At 43.5% G+C, this 14,109-nt stretch overlaps 1 protein-coding gene across 1 annotated transcript in view; it reads left to right on the top strand.

Annotated features, from left to right (window-relative positions):
* Positions 1-14,012, top strand: part of FNDC8 (fibronectin type III domain containing 8) — a 15,708-nt gene extending 1,696 nt beyond the window's left edge. Inside the window, exons 3-5 of the mRNA XM_025202333.1 lie at positions 1,400-1,634; positions 2,323-2,855; positions 4,813-14,012. Of these exons, the coding sequence (XP_025058118.1) occupies positions 1,400-1,634; positions 2,323-2,469 (382 nt within the window). The 3' untranslated portion in view covers positions 2,470-2,855; positions 4,813-14,012. The remainder of the gene's footprint in view (positions 1-1,399; positions 1,635-2,322; positions 2,856-4,812) is intronic.
* The last annotated feature ends 97 nt before the right edge of the window (positions 14,013-14,109 follow it).

Genomic DNA, 14,109 nt, shown 5'->3' with positions numbered 1-14,109 from the left:
CTGTTTAATGGTATGAGAATATGAAGCGCTTTAGTTGGAGAGTGGGGGGAAATAGGTTGTGTATTTACTTCAACACAGTCCGTCTGTTGGGCCTCTAGCACTTAACTGAATCATGGGGCAAAGCAAGCACCAGCTGGAGTTTCTTTTAAAAAGCCTGTTAATCTTCTGGGCACCATCCACTAGATTTGTATGAAAGATGGAGTTCCCATCTCAAAAGAGATGTCATTAATTTGATATTTGCTTTTGTTCTAGTTTGGTTCCAAATATCACAGCCCCCATTACAACCTGCCCCATTGAAACCTTTAACTTTGAGGAACACCCTCTCCCCCTCTCATCTAGATTATTTTAAATTTTGTTCTGTAATCCCTCTCATCCCACATATGCAATGTGCAGAGAAGCATGCCGATGGTAGTTGAGGGTGGCTGGCTGTAGTGGGTAGTGATGTTGTTTTCACAATGAAAAGTTCAGTACGGTGGAGAGTTTGACAAGGCACCTTTTTGGCTGTGGTATTATGGTGGGAGGGAAATGAAATTACTTCTGTCCTCTTTTTGAATGAAAAACAAGATACTTTACAGGAAAGCACAGCTTGGAAGAAATGTCTTTGTCCCCTTTGGTCCTTTTACCATTTGTTGTCCCAGAAGGTACCTCTCCTCTTCTCATATGGCTTTTACGTCATGGTCAGGTATGACAGCATATTCAATCAAATCATATTCACACCTTGACTTTTCCTACCCCATCTTGATTATATCCATACAACCACCTCCTTTCCCATGTCTTTCATGTTTCTCCTCCTCCTGGAGAAGTGTCTATACTTTTTTCTTCTTTCTTTCTTTCTTTCTTTCTTTTTTTTTTTTTGAGACGTATCAATTTTTCTCACTTAACAAATATTTTCTCCCACTTTCCCTATTGAAAAATTGTTTCACTGCCTCTTATGCTTTTCCTTTTAATGTTGACCTCCCTTTTCCAGAGAAGGAAGAAAAATGTTTGCTAAAATGATGGAAAGGAAGAAAAGAGAAGGAATAAAGTAATTTATTTTTTTTCTCAAAATATCTTATTTTTGTTGACAAAATGTTGAAAAAGTAAAAACATTTGCAAAAAATTTAACGAACTCTTTACAACTGAAGTTGGATTCTCCCCATCTCTTGTGCCTGTATTGGTCTTTTTTTTTCAATGAATTTACCCTTTTGGAATAAGTGAAAAGAGAATTAAGCTCATGTATGGACAGATGATGTACATGTAAGCTGCATGTCAATTTCCCAGACTTACAAAGTGCGTGCAAATGTTGGTACTATTGCCATGATAATTTTGAGGATCTACTCTCAAAATAATGCAAAATTAAAACCTCCCCCTGCTTCTACAAGATCCCCAGGTCTTAGGAAGTTTCTTTTGGTTCTTTTCAGATATGCTGGACAGGTCCATTTGATAGCCATCAGGTCAGGTTTTACGAGCTGCTGATCCATGAAGCAGAAGTAAAGAGCACAGGTATGGTCAGCAAGAAGCCCAACACATGTGGCTTCTCACAAGTAGCAGGGAACTCAATTGAACTGAGGAACCTAACACCCAACATGGATTATGTCTTCAGAGTCCGTGCAGTGAATATGGCTGGACCAGGGCACTGGTGCAGACCATACAAGGTGAGCAAGCAAGGAATGGGTGCTTCCATAAAAAACTAAGTCTGTTGTGCCTTTATTTTACTGGTACCTAGAAGTATTTTAAAGGTGGAGACTGGGGGCTTTCAAGCTGTGGTGCATAGACAGGTTCCTAGGGATGTGGAGATCCCTGTTGCTACAGACTGGGCAACATGAAAGTTAGTGGATATTGAAGCAGGAGCTGAGAGAGAAATCCTATAAGGATCTTTCTCTCATAAATTAGTGCACCATAAAATGACATGGGGGGGAGCTCTACTGCTACACTGAAGTTTGAGAGGGCTTGTGACCTCTCCCCTGGCAGTGGATAAAATCTGTGTAAAAACTTGCCTGGAATGGCCACACCACCTTTCTAGACCCCACTTTGGTTACTCACTTTACTAGAGTCCTGCAGATACTCCCTGCAGACTACACTTGACATTTCCACCCTCCATTTACCATGGAGAGGTCAGTGTCCTTCTTACTCAGCACAAGTGAATGGACAGTTCTTTGAAACCCACCCACACCCCTCACTATCCTTGGTTGCCTGGCTGTTGAATGGCTAGGGGCAATCATTATTTTCCTCAATAGGAAGCCTACTTTTCTTAATCATTGCATTGACTTTGTAGATTGCTGATGAAGAAGGTAAATGTTGTGTGTCAGTTTCTTACCTCCTTGTCATCATTTTTCATTTCAGTTTGCAACTCTGGCTGCAGCTGGGAAAAGATTTTCAAAACCAGGCCCTGTCACTATTATAGTCCGACGGAAAAGAGGTTCACAAAAGAACGTAGCTTATTTTGATGGAAGTGGAAAGGATACTGTAGATGGCATCAAATCTTACTAAAAGTGTTGTCAAGCCACTACGTTCATGGCCAGACTTGACTCGTATATATTTATGTAAATAAAAGGAGATCTATGATTTAAATGTGGAGAGATCCTCCTTCCCTATTCCTATTTTTGTGTTTTAGATTAGCTGGGTTAAATGCATCCGTATACATCAGTGAGTTAGTCTCTGGGTAGCATATGTAGCATATGTAAAAATAGATCTTTGAAACCAGATATCCAAAAGAACCCTGCACCCAGTAGTTCCCAATTATGAGCCTTGGTATTTTCATGGCTACTTAAAATTGTTCCACGCCCAACATATCCAAATGAGAGTAATGGCTGCTTTCAATGAAGGCCTCAAACTGGAGCTTTGTACTTTGGAAAATCTAGATCCAGTTGAGAGTGGTAAGTCTTTTTTTAAACATCTGACCTTTGATGTGTGAGTTCAGAAAAAAAGTCTTTTGCCATAGCCAGCAAGGAACAGCTTTCAAATATAGCTATACAGTTGGTACATTACTTTGCCTGAGCCCTTTTCCTGGCACGAAAATGAAAGTTCCACCTTTTCTTATCCTTTTCTTTTAGTGAAACTACTCTTCCCACAAACTCATCCTTCCCTTTTTGTAAGACATAGAACTGGGACTTACATGGGTTAGGTTCAGTTCCCATCTCTGACACAGACTTGGGGCTTGTATAAGTTATCTAACCTCTGTGGTGTGCTCTTATTGTCAAAATACCAAATAGTACTTATCTACCTCACTTGGGAATAAATTCCTGAGTGCTTATGGGGCATGCACCAACTTAACCGGAGTAGAATCATCCTTCCATCATGGACAGCTCATCTGAGAAGAGCGTGAGTAGGTAAAGAGGAGCCCAACTGATTCTGACTTTTAGGGCCCCTCTACATGTGCACGTAAAGATGCAATGGGATCTAATGTGCAATGCACGCAATTGCACCTCCTGCTGTGCCACATATGCATGGCAGGAAGCATGATTGTGGGATCGTGAATCAGATCCTATCATGCCTTCTGGGCAGTGGAGAGGGAGTCTGATCTTGGCCTTCCCCTGCACCAGCAAGAAACAAACTTCCACAGCTGGGTGCCATGTTACAGGCCAGCTAGGCGCTGTGAGTGTATCAGCCATTAGACTGCTGGGTTTGGGATTGAGGAGGCGAGTTGGGAGTGAAGTAAAGGCAAATTTACTTATAGCTTAGCATACAACAGTTAACAGAATGGTTAATGTGACAAACAGATAGTACAGTAATAAAGAGCTAATAGTGAATGATAACAACAGATAGAATGACAAAGAGTTCCCACATGGGGTTGGCAACTTATTGGCAGTCCCTCTATGCCAGGTGCGCGTCAAGTTGTTCCAGCGAAGTCAGGCATCCCCGATCAGTGCTGTCCGAGGGGTCACTGGGAAGATCCTTGGTCAGGATCCGGTCCTCACTCACACTGGGAGTCCGGGGTCCAGGCTTGGTACAGCGATGGTCCTTCTGTCCCGTCTTTCTAACTGGTCACTTGACATGCGCGTTCCTTTATGCCTTATTTTATGCTAATCTATTTAGCTTTAGAGCCACTCGCAGTCTTGCCCTATAGCTGTTACCCTATGGGATCAAAAGGTGTTAGAAATTATCATGAAAGGTTACTGCCCGAACTCGGGTTCACCCAATAAGCAAATTACACCACATTACTTTGAGGTTTGAAATTAGCATTACCTGCCCTTAGTTTCTTATTCCTGGATTGCTAGGAATGTGCTAATTATATTAGGTGGTCAGATCTTCTTATGGCTTGACCTTTAAAAAACCTGTTAGATCAGTTAATCTTATAGTTCTGCTTGGTTTTGGGGCCCATGATCAGTGCAAACAGTTAGATTTAACACTTTGGTTAAATTGTGACAGACAAATTCCGCTTGCAGGTTGCAAATGTGCAAGCTTTGCATTAGCTAATCTTAACTGCTTACACAATTGCCTGAATGCCTCCAAGAGCATATATTTATTGCTCATGATAGTAACCCCTCTGGTTCTGGCTACCACAGTGCCACCTCCAGGTGATGGGATTCTCAGCTGCAGGGATGCCTGATGCACCCTCACAGCTGGGAGACTACAGCTGCTGTGGTCTCAGCTGTGGGGGTGAGTGGGGCCCCCCTGCAGCTAGGAGCCCTGTTATCTGGAAGCTGTCAGACTTGGAGGTACACATAGACCCCCCTCCCAGCTCCATCTGGGAGCTCTGATCAGCTGCCTGGGCTCCCAGCCACAGGAGCTCCTGGCCATGCATTCAATTAATGGCATGATAGGAAGCAGCTACAAAGTTATATATTGGAAATGCTACTCATACACATGCCTTTTTGTGGTTGGCTATTCTAGCACACATTGGCGATGAAGTCGGCACCTATCAGAGGAAGGGACCTGGTGGATAGATGAGGGGTAGAACTTATGTGGTCACTCTAACAGGAAACAGCCATGGTACTCTGGAAGAGCCTAAGCAGCGGTTTGGAGAGATTAACCTTCTGTAGAATTGGAGGGAGAAGGAACCCCAGAGCTTGGAAGGCTTCATCCCCTCAACTGGATTCTGCACTTTTCCTCCTCCCACCCCAGTCCCTGAGGCTGGTGAAAAGAAGACTCTATGATGTGATCTTGACAAAAAGCCATGGCTCCTCCTTGACCTTCCAGCAGCTACTACCATCGAAGTGCCCAGTTTGGTTCTGCAAGGCACGTGCACAAGCTGGACCAAACTTATTTTAAGCTAGTTTGTCCCCTTCCAAGCTTACAAGTCCCTGCCAGACCCAGGTTGTATGGGTAAGACCTTCCCTTGTGAGGCCAGCTTTGCAATGGAAATAGTGTGACACTTTAATCATCCTGGAAAAATGAAAAGTCCTATAATAGCAGCACATTCTGCGTAAAATAACTCTGCTAATACAGTGCTGTAAAAGCGTTTTCTGCCATAAAGAGAAACCAGCTGATCCAATTCCAAAATGAAGGTGAGTGAAAAGCAAATGCATAAAACTAAAAGCATACATGACAACAATCTGAGATGCAGCTAATGTAAAGATTTTTTTTTTTAACAAGATTTTTTTTGGCACCACTAGTAACGGTCCAAACTCTGGGGGTTTGCCTGGCTGATCTGTCACAGCAGTGACCCCACTGTCCAGGGCTGATTCTTCAAAGTCTGCCAGGGAAACAAATGAGAAGCAGTAAGATATGGACTAGAACGTTAATGCTGTCTTGATTTTGTTTTTCTTTGCCCTAATTGTATTTGAACATTTCAATTGAATCGAGCATTGACTTTTATCAGTGATCTTTGTCTTAGTCATTCAGGTGAGCCCTTTGCCGTTAAGTAAAATGTCATTTTCTTTTTTTCCCCCCAAGGTTAAAGCTAAGACAGCTGAGGTCTCATTAAGCAGACAGAGGGAGTCTTTCATCCAATTGGATAGCAACTAGATAGGTTCAATAAAATAAAGGAGCCAATTACTTGTAAGGAGGCTGTGTCAGACCTAGCCTATATATCTTTGTCAGTGGCACTGGATAGGCTGTTCAGTGCTGTGTGCTAGGGGCTGCCAGATCAAAAAGAGGTGAAAAGATCAGATCTACCAAATGACATTTTTTACTTGCTTTGTATTAAGGCTGGAGGTGCTCACATACAATCAGTCCTCAGCTCATAAACTGATCACTGAATGCCTTATAAACTTCATCTTCAGCCAATGATGACAGCTGTTGCCTTTGAAGATTAAGGTATGTGGACAGGCAGCTTCAGAGTCCCTAGAACTGGGATGGAGTCAGTACACAAAACTTACTTCTGTTGGGCAAAATAAATGTATCCTGTCTCACTGGATCAAACTGCCTCTCCCCACCCCATTTGATGATCATAAGTTAGAGAAGCAAACTTGTCCTCATGGGCTATGTCTAGGGTGACTATGGGAGAATAGGAAATCCGTGACACTCCTCCTCCCCCCCTCTCCTGGGTCAGCGTTGCTGCAGGCAGAGGTGGGGGTATGGCCACATGGTGTGCCAGGCAGGCAGACGGCGGTGGTGTCTGCCCACCTGTTCTGTTCCTCATCACTCTGCCTCCTCACCAGACTGTGCCCTGCACCCCTGCATTTCTGGGATGCTCATTTTAAATGTCAAAATAAGGTACCATCACTCTGGTTCATAGGTAGAGGTTTACTGAACTCAAGGAGGTGGTTGGCTGATTTCATGGGCAGATCCTGGGACCAGCTGCCATTTTTTCAGGCTGAGTGCAGTGTCTCCCAACCCCTCTACATATTGGCTAAGGGGTCCTGGCAGTCCCACCCTTCCCCAAAGATTGACAGATGGCCCCAAACTGTGGCTTAATTGCTTACCATTAATGGCTTTTGTGTGCTTAATCAGGGGACACATTAAGCAATCTAAGCATTTAATTAAACACTAAATTGAAATGTGTTATGAAATTTAAAGCTATACACAACATGAATTGTAATTAATACCAACTATATACACTTTATTAAAGGACATAATAAAAAGGAGGTAGCTATCAAATGTTAGCATGCCGTATCCAGTAGCAGTAACTGTAGATATTCTCTAGCTACATCTACATGAGACACTGACTGCACAGGAACCTGAGTCACAGTGCAGTAATGCCAATAAATGACTTTTTTGTGGTGCTACTGAGTAGTAGCCTAACACTACTGTGCAGTAGGGTTGTGTCATGGTTTTTGCCATGCAATGCTACTGTGCAATAGCATTGGGCTACTGTGCAGTCAGATTCTTGTATAGACATAGCCTCTTTCTCTGTGGGGTGAACACTTGTCTGTACACTGAGATGGTATACTCAGCATCTACTGAGTTTGTTGAAATGCTGAGGCAGTGTTTTGCCAGGGCATAGAGATATGGAAACCTGTCACAAGCAGAGTCACAAGACACAGGCACAGTCATCCGACACTCTTGGACAAAGCTCACATAAGCAGCATGTTCGTTGTCATGCTCTTTCCACCATCCAGGGATTGATTTTGGTAGCTGAGAGTCACAACTCAGAATAGGCACCTAGTTGGGGGGCCAAAATGTGAACAGCATTAAGGAAGGAAGCAGGTGGTTGTCTGAACCATGGAGGCAGTGATGCATCACACCTGCAGTACTGGTTCAGCTTTACAGCTATTGCCTGGAGCAGTTTCTGTCTCTGCTGATTTTCATGAGGACAGCTTGACAGTTCTTGTGATGCTGTGTCTTCAACTCAACTTATCAAATCCATAAGGTTGTATGTGTGGTGGATCATGCCTCCTGGCCTTCAAACCACATTAGAAGCTCCATGAATTGGGTGGCATTTTCAGCCACAAACATAACTTGATCTTGAATGTTGCCCTGCCTTAAGAGATCTTGAAGTTTAAGCATGCACTGTGCACTGGGTGTGATTTCTAGCTCCTTGCTCATAAATTGCTGGTAGTACTGCATGTGCTTGGCATGGTAATGGACCATGTTGAACCATGAATGGACAGAGGTTCTGGTGGCAGCAGCACAGTTCCATGTGAGTCTTCACTTTGACTGGCAATGGACTCCCTGCATCTGACCTTATGTCCTGGACAGTGTTTGAAGGCCTTCTTGAAGGATGACACCAGGATATCCACATTAGGGAACTGTGTGCACCAGATGTCACTTACTAAAGACAGAATGTGCACATTGAAGGTGGCACAAACTGTATTTGCAGCACACCAGATGCACATCAGAGACAGTCTTGCACACATACATGGCATTGCCAGACAGGAATGCTGAGACTCCATTAAATTCTAAGCCATAGTTGACAACTATCTGTACTATGGCCTGAGACATGGTAGAAAAATTGACAGATGTGAGGTGGACTGGTTCTGTTTGAAATGGGCAGGTTCCAATCTGTCCAGCTCCCTGGTACAAATGTGCAGCACATAGTTGTCCTGAGGGTCAGTGGCTTCATCAGACACAATGGAGAAGGATTCATACTCTGCCAGGGCAGCATTCATGGACTGTACATGTGTCACTGCAGGGAGATAGTCCTGGCAGAGCTTGTTGGCACACAGAAAACTGCTAATATTTGGTATATTTTGGTTCAGGTGTAGTCCCTTAACTTAGGGTGATCAAGCTTCTCCAGTGGGATGTTCACCACCGTGAAAGCCTCCATGAGGAAAAATGCTGCCTCTTGTCTTGCCAAGCTGCTTTCTGTGGTTCTTTTAAAGAACAAAGAGACTGTTACTTGTTTGTTGCTCTGACCTTCAGCTTCTGCAACAGCCTTTTGCTTCATGTGCACCTCAGACTCTTAAGTGTCGATCTATGCTGGTTTTCCTCAGCATATTCAGAGTTACACTGCAGGTGCTACAGAACAGTCTTCATGCAAGGCCCCTGCAAGATACTGCCTTACATGGTCCAAAACTGAAACATTTTTGATTATCTTGGATGATTTCTTCTCAGCATTCATGCTGAATCTTCTTCAGGCTGCAGCATACTGTATCAGCCAGCATCACTTCTCTAGCTGGGTCCTGGACTGGCTCCTGGACTAAGCCTACATCAGGGGCTGAGCCTCTTATTTGCTCTCCCAGCACCCTGCTCCCCTGCCTCTAGTGCTTCAGGACTGCAGGGCTTCCCACTCTTTTCCCTGCTTACTGGTAGGGTTTTTTTTTGCTTTTTTCTTTGTTTTTTTCACAACCAACCTGCCATTTTTCGTAGAATTTGCCATTTTTTCACAGTCTCAGACCAATTTTGCATTTTCCATGAAAAATACACAATCACAATTTTGGTAGGTCCCTATCAATAGTATCAAAGGCCTTAATGTATGGTATTGCCTACTGCCTTTCAGATACAAGACATAATAAGGGAAGCTCCCCCATATAGGGGTTGACTGTGATCCCAAGCTAAGTGCTGATGTTGCTGACAACTGTCTCCTCCTTGATTGTTCAGCTGTTATTCAGAAGCATGGCTGGTATTATTTTTAGGTGGTGTTTGCTCTTGACTATTATTCAGAAGCTTATCTGTGGTATTCCTGGGTGGGCTTTTTAAGTGCTGCCCAATATTCATGATATATCAGTCAGTACAGGTATAGGTTCTGGACGCATTCTGTGCTTGACATTCTGAACTTGTTTTGGGGGACTACTGTGTTAAACAGTTGCATCTTTGAAAGGGGAGATTAGCATCTCTGTGACCAAATTCCAAGAACAGAATACAAAGGGACACAAAAGGGATTGCAGAGAGATTATAAATTATTAGTATAAATTCAAGTATGTTCTACAAAAGCATTTCTCTGTAGCCTGGAGGCAATTTTGCTGGTGTCACCTGATATCAGGAAGCTGAGTGATGATTTTGCTCTAAAAAATGTAGCCTTTCTTTTTTTATTTCACTTGAATGTCTATGTCATGAGTGAATATGGGATAAATTCAAGCACAATTAATTGTCATGTGGTGGCAGAGAGTCAAGGCATCCTGCTATGGCTCAGGAGATATGAATTATAGCCCTGCTCTGGACTCATGCCAAAGACCACTTCCAGATTACCTAAACGTAAATGGGCACCTGGTTACTCAGGCTGCGGAATCAGAAGCAGCCACGTCACTGCATTGTGTGGCTGCTGGCAGCAGGATCTTTATCATGCTAGCCTCAGTGGACCATTAGGCTTGGGTGGACCTTTTGCTCGACTCAGTCATGTAGGTAGCACCATAAAGGGTATGAATGAACATTACAAAAGTCACCTTCCCCCCCACAAATGTCCATATTTCCTTATCCAGATTCTCTCCTAGGGACATGAATAGTCTGAGGTGCATGCACTGCCACCATCACTTGACCAAAGACCTTCTTCATACAAATATGTGAACTATGATCCCTCAATTTAAGGTTCTGCCAGGCCAGAATTATGAACACTTTCTCCCTTTCAGTTTTTGCACAGGAATATACTGTGACACTGGTATGGTGACAGAATGCATGGGCAACTAGTGCCTCCTGAGTCTGAGGGGCACCCGCAGAAGGCAGCGTCAGCGGGGACAGAGCTGGCGAGCAGACACTGTCGGCGGGGATGGAGCTGGAGAGCGCACACACACTGCTGATGGCGTTGGTGGCAGGGACCCTGTTGGGGGGACACGTGCCTCCCTGTGCTCCTCCTACCAGTCGACTATGACAGAATGTATCTTCCCTTCCTTGTGGATCTTCTGACATAACTCTCCCTACACAGAACAGAATGTGATCCTCTGTCTACCTTAGTCAATATGGACTGAGTATCCATTCACAGGGTTTCTGGAACCTCTAGCCTTAGCGTATGCAGAGTGCATGTGCCTGAGTGTGGTAACTGAGGAAAGCAAGTATTAGCATGAATGCAATGTAACTATTTGTGACATAAAAGCTTCCTGATTTATGTGAATATGACTAATGAAAATAAGCAGAGAGAGGAATGAAAGAGGCAATAGGAACAGCTTGGGAGCAATTTTTAAATTTTTTTTCCAGCAAGTGCATAAGTGGTTTCATAAAGATAGAGAGGAAAGTTTGGCAGTGAAGCACTTTAGCTATCTTCAGCAGTTTTTGTGCAAATTGTCATGACTATAAACTGACACACAAAGTAATGCTGAATACAGCTGCCTGCGTTAAAAGCATTTGGCTTCCATACAGTGCTTATTGTCTGATGTGCATGTTTTGCATGGACAGTGTTCATTTTAAATGCATGCATAAATAAAGCAGAAACAGCCCTAATTTTTATACAAGGTACATAAAGATATGTCAATTGAACACTTTTGGGTTTTGTTTGAAATTAATATGGCTGGTGTGATTTGCCTGCCTTAGATGAAATACCTCCTGGCATAATTACATATGCATTAATATTCACCTCCAGTAATTCATTTCATGAAAATTCTGAGCAGATCAATGCCCATAGGAAGCATAAACCCCTCGCTATCAAGCCTCTTAGGCTAAGCTTCCCTTCATATGGGAAAGCAATTAGAGAAAAAGCAGAATGTCTCCATGTGCTATAGTTTTCTTTAAATGTTTCTCGAGACTGACCTTATAGCCAGTGCTACTCTTCCTCTTCCGGTCCCCAAGGTGTTTCTCAAAAGATGTTAGCAAATCTCTTTGGAATCTTAAGTGTCTTTCTCACTTTTTGTTGAATCCTATACACTAGAGAGTGTACATACGAGCTCGGGGTTTTCCTTTAGAACAAGAAGGCAGTGTTTGCTTTTAAAAAAGAATCTGCATTTCACTATCCTGGGTTAGGATAATGAAGCATGTGATTGTAGTTCTTTCTCCCCTCCCCCCCATTTGTTTACTTTATAGCCTCATTACAGAAAAATCAAGCCATTTTAAAATCCAAATGTCTCAGTAAATGATGGATTACCCTGTTTCTTATTACAGATATCTAAGCAGATTGCAAAATAATGGGTGCTAGGTTCTGGCTCACGTCTTTGACCAGTTTTAAGCTGGTATAACTTAAAAACTGGAGTAACAGTGAGAAAGCAAGGCCTGTATTCACCAGAGGTGACCAAGCTGTGACCTACAAGGCTTGTATGACAAGTTCAAAGTGCTGCTGTCTCTGATCCTACAGCTTTGAAGGATTAGTTTTAAATTTAATTATTGATTTCTCCCTCCATCCCAAACATCAGTGGCAAAATAACCACACAATTAATAATTGATACCTGCAGAGCAAGAAGGTTGAAAACATGTGATAAGATGCACTTGTAAGCTGCAATTCTCTCTGGCAAACATGTAGTAAGAAATTTGTGATTGAGTCAAATATTATGATTTCCTGTCCAAATCTTGACTTCACAGTCACTGCATTTTGGATAAATAACACCCACTAGGTGAGTTCATTTTATTTCCAGCTTGTGCATAAATCTGAGTTAATGACAAGGTTTTAAAAATACTTACAACATCGTCACTTGTTAAGAAAATTCTCCAGCTATATAAGACAGCAGAAGTGGGGGATTTAGCAAATATGGAAGTAACCTATTGAAATATATAAAAACCCACAGGGGAATCCTTTCAGGCCCTACTCATTTGTGCTGGAACTGCATCCCAAAGAGATGACCAGTCCTAAAATATGCTGCTGCTCAGGGTACACTGAGGCAGGTTGTAGGGTAGGGACCCAATAAAGTGGAAATACACAACAATGAAGCCCAGCCTGGAGGTTGTTGGAGGAACTGGAGAGATGTCTTCTACTCACTGCTCTGTCACCTTAACACACTGGCCCTTTTGGCTGGAGGTTGGTCTCCCCTCTGTGGTTGTCAGGCTGTTTTCCTCCGTGTTTTCATGATTCAAATGGAGGAATGGACTGAGGAAGCACCCTTAACAGGCTTTGCCTCCTTATAGTACCTCCTGCTGTGGGGAAGGGGAAGTGCAACAGCCATGTCAATCCTGGTATTGATAAATAAATTGGCTGGGTGTCAGTTTTGCCAGTTCATGATGATAAGCAGAGGTAAGCCATCACCATTCACATTACAGAAATGCCTAGATACTCAGTGTAGATCAGCATCCATTGTGTTCAGTGTCATATGGATATTAGTAAAAGCCAATGGCGCAAAGAATTTACAATCCAAGTAGTCATGACTAGGAGAGAGTGGAAGGAGTATTATCCCCAGTTTACAGGTGAGGAGTTGTCACAGAGAGAGAGAGTCACTCGCACCATGAGAGACAGGGCATTTGCAGCAGTCTGGAACTGAGCCCAAATATCCCAAGTCCCTATCTGCTGCCTTATCTGCTAATGTCTAAACCCCCTCAAATATGCAAACATTTGAATTTAGATTTAGATCTGTTTTTGCAAATGGGACAGATCACAGTGTCATAGGGCACCTATACATGTGCCTGATGCCTCCTCCAATGCATGCTAATTTGCAAGCGTTGAAGCAGACTCAATGAATCTGGAGCTTTAGTTAAAGCGCCCCTGACACGACTGTCAAATGAGTTTTAGTTAAAGTGCCCCCTCCCAACATATTGAAGTGTGGGATGCTGAATACATGAGATGTTATGGGCACTTAAATTAGAGCAGTTTCCAAGAGCCACTCTAATTAAACCCCCCTTCACCCCACCTGGGACACATGTTAAGCTGTCCATAGAAAACAGGGCTCAAAAGGCCCTCAGGAGCTCATCTAGTTCAATCCCCTGCTCAAAGTGGGATCATCCATGACTAAAAACCACCTTAGCATGTGTTTGTCGAATCTGCTCCTAATAACAATGAAGGATGGAGATTCCACCACATCTTTAGATAAGCTGCTTCAAGGCTCAACCCCCCCCCCCCATACTTAGAAAGTTCTTCTTAATATCCAAATTAAAATCCCTCTTGTTGCAATTTAAGACTTCTTGACCTGTCCCTTATGGACGCGTTCAGACAAGTGCGCATGTGCCTCTTGCTCCATCTCAAACCCCTTTGAGACGAGGCAAGAGGCATGTGTGGGAACAAAAAAATGTTTCCCTGGATTTTTAGATCCCTGGATATTCAGCGGTCTAAAAAATCCGAAGTTAAAAAAAGTGGGGACTGTTCCTTGAGGTAACTGGAGACTGGGTCCTCCATGAAGATGCTCTGGCTGCCAGAGCATTTCTATGGTTGGGCCCTTGCCCTGGTGCTGAACCATGTGGCCTGCCAGGCAGCATGCTTCAGCACCAGGGCTCCAGTGCAGTAAGGAAGGGGCTGGAGGAGGGGGGAGGGGACCATGGGGGGGCCCCTGCTGGTCCTGTCCACTCCCCAGCTCCCCCAGCCCTGCT

This window comes from Alligator sinensis, unplaced genomic scaffold (genome assembly GCF_000455745.1).
Source record: "Alligator sinensis unplaced genomic scaffold, ASM45574v1 scaffold140_1, whole genome shotgun sequence".
Classification (NCBI taxonomy): Eukaryota; Metazoa; Chordata; order Crocodylia; family Alligatoridae; genus Alligator; species Alligator sinensis.
This window is presented reverse-complemented; position numbering and strand designations above follow the sequence as displayed.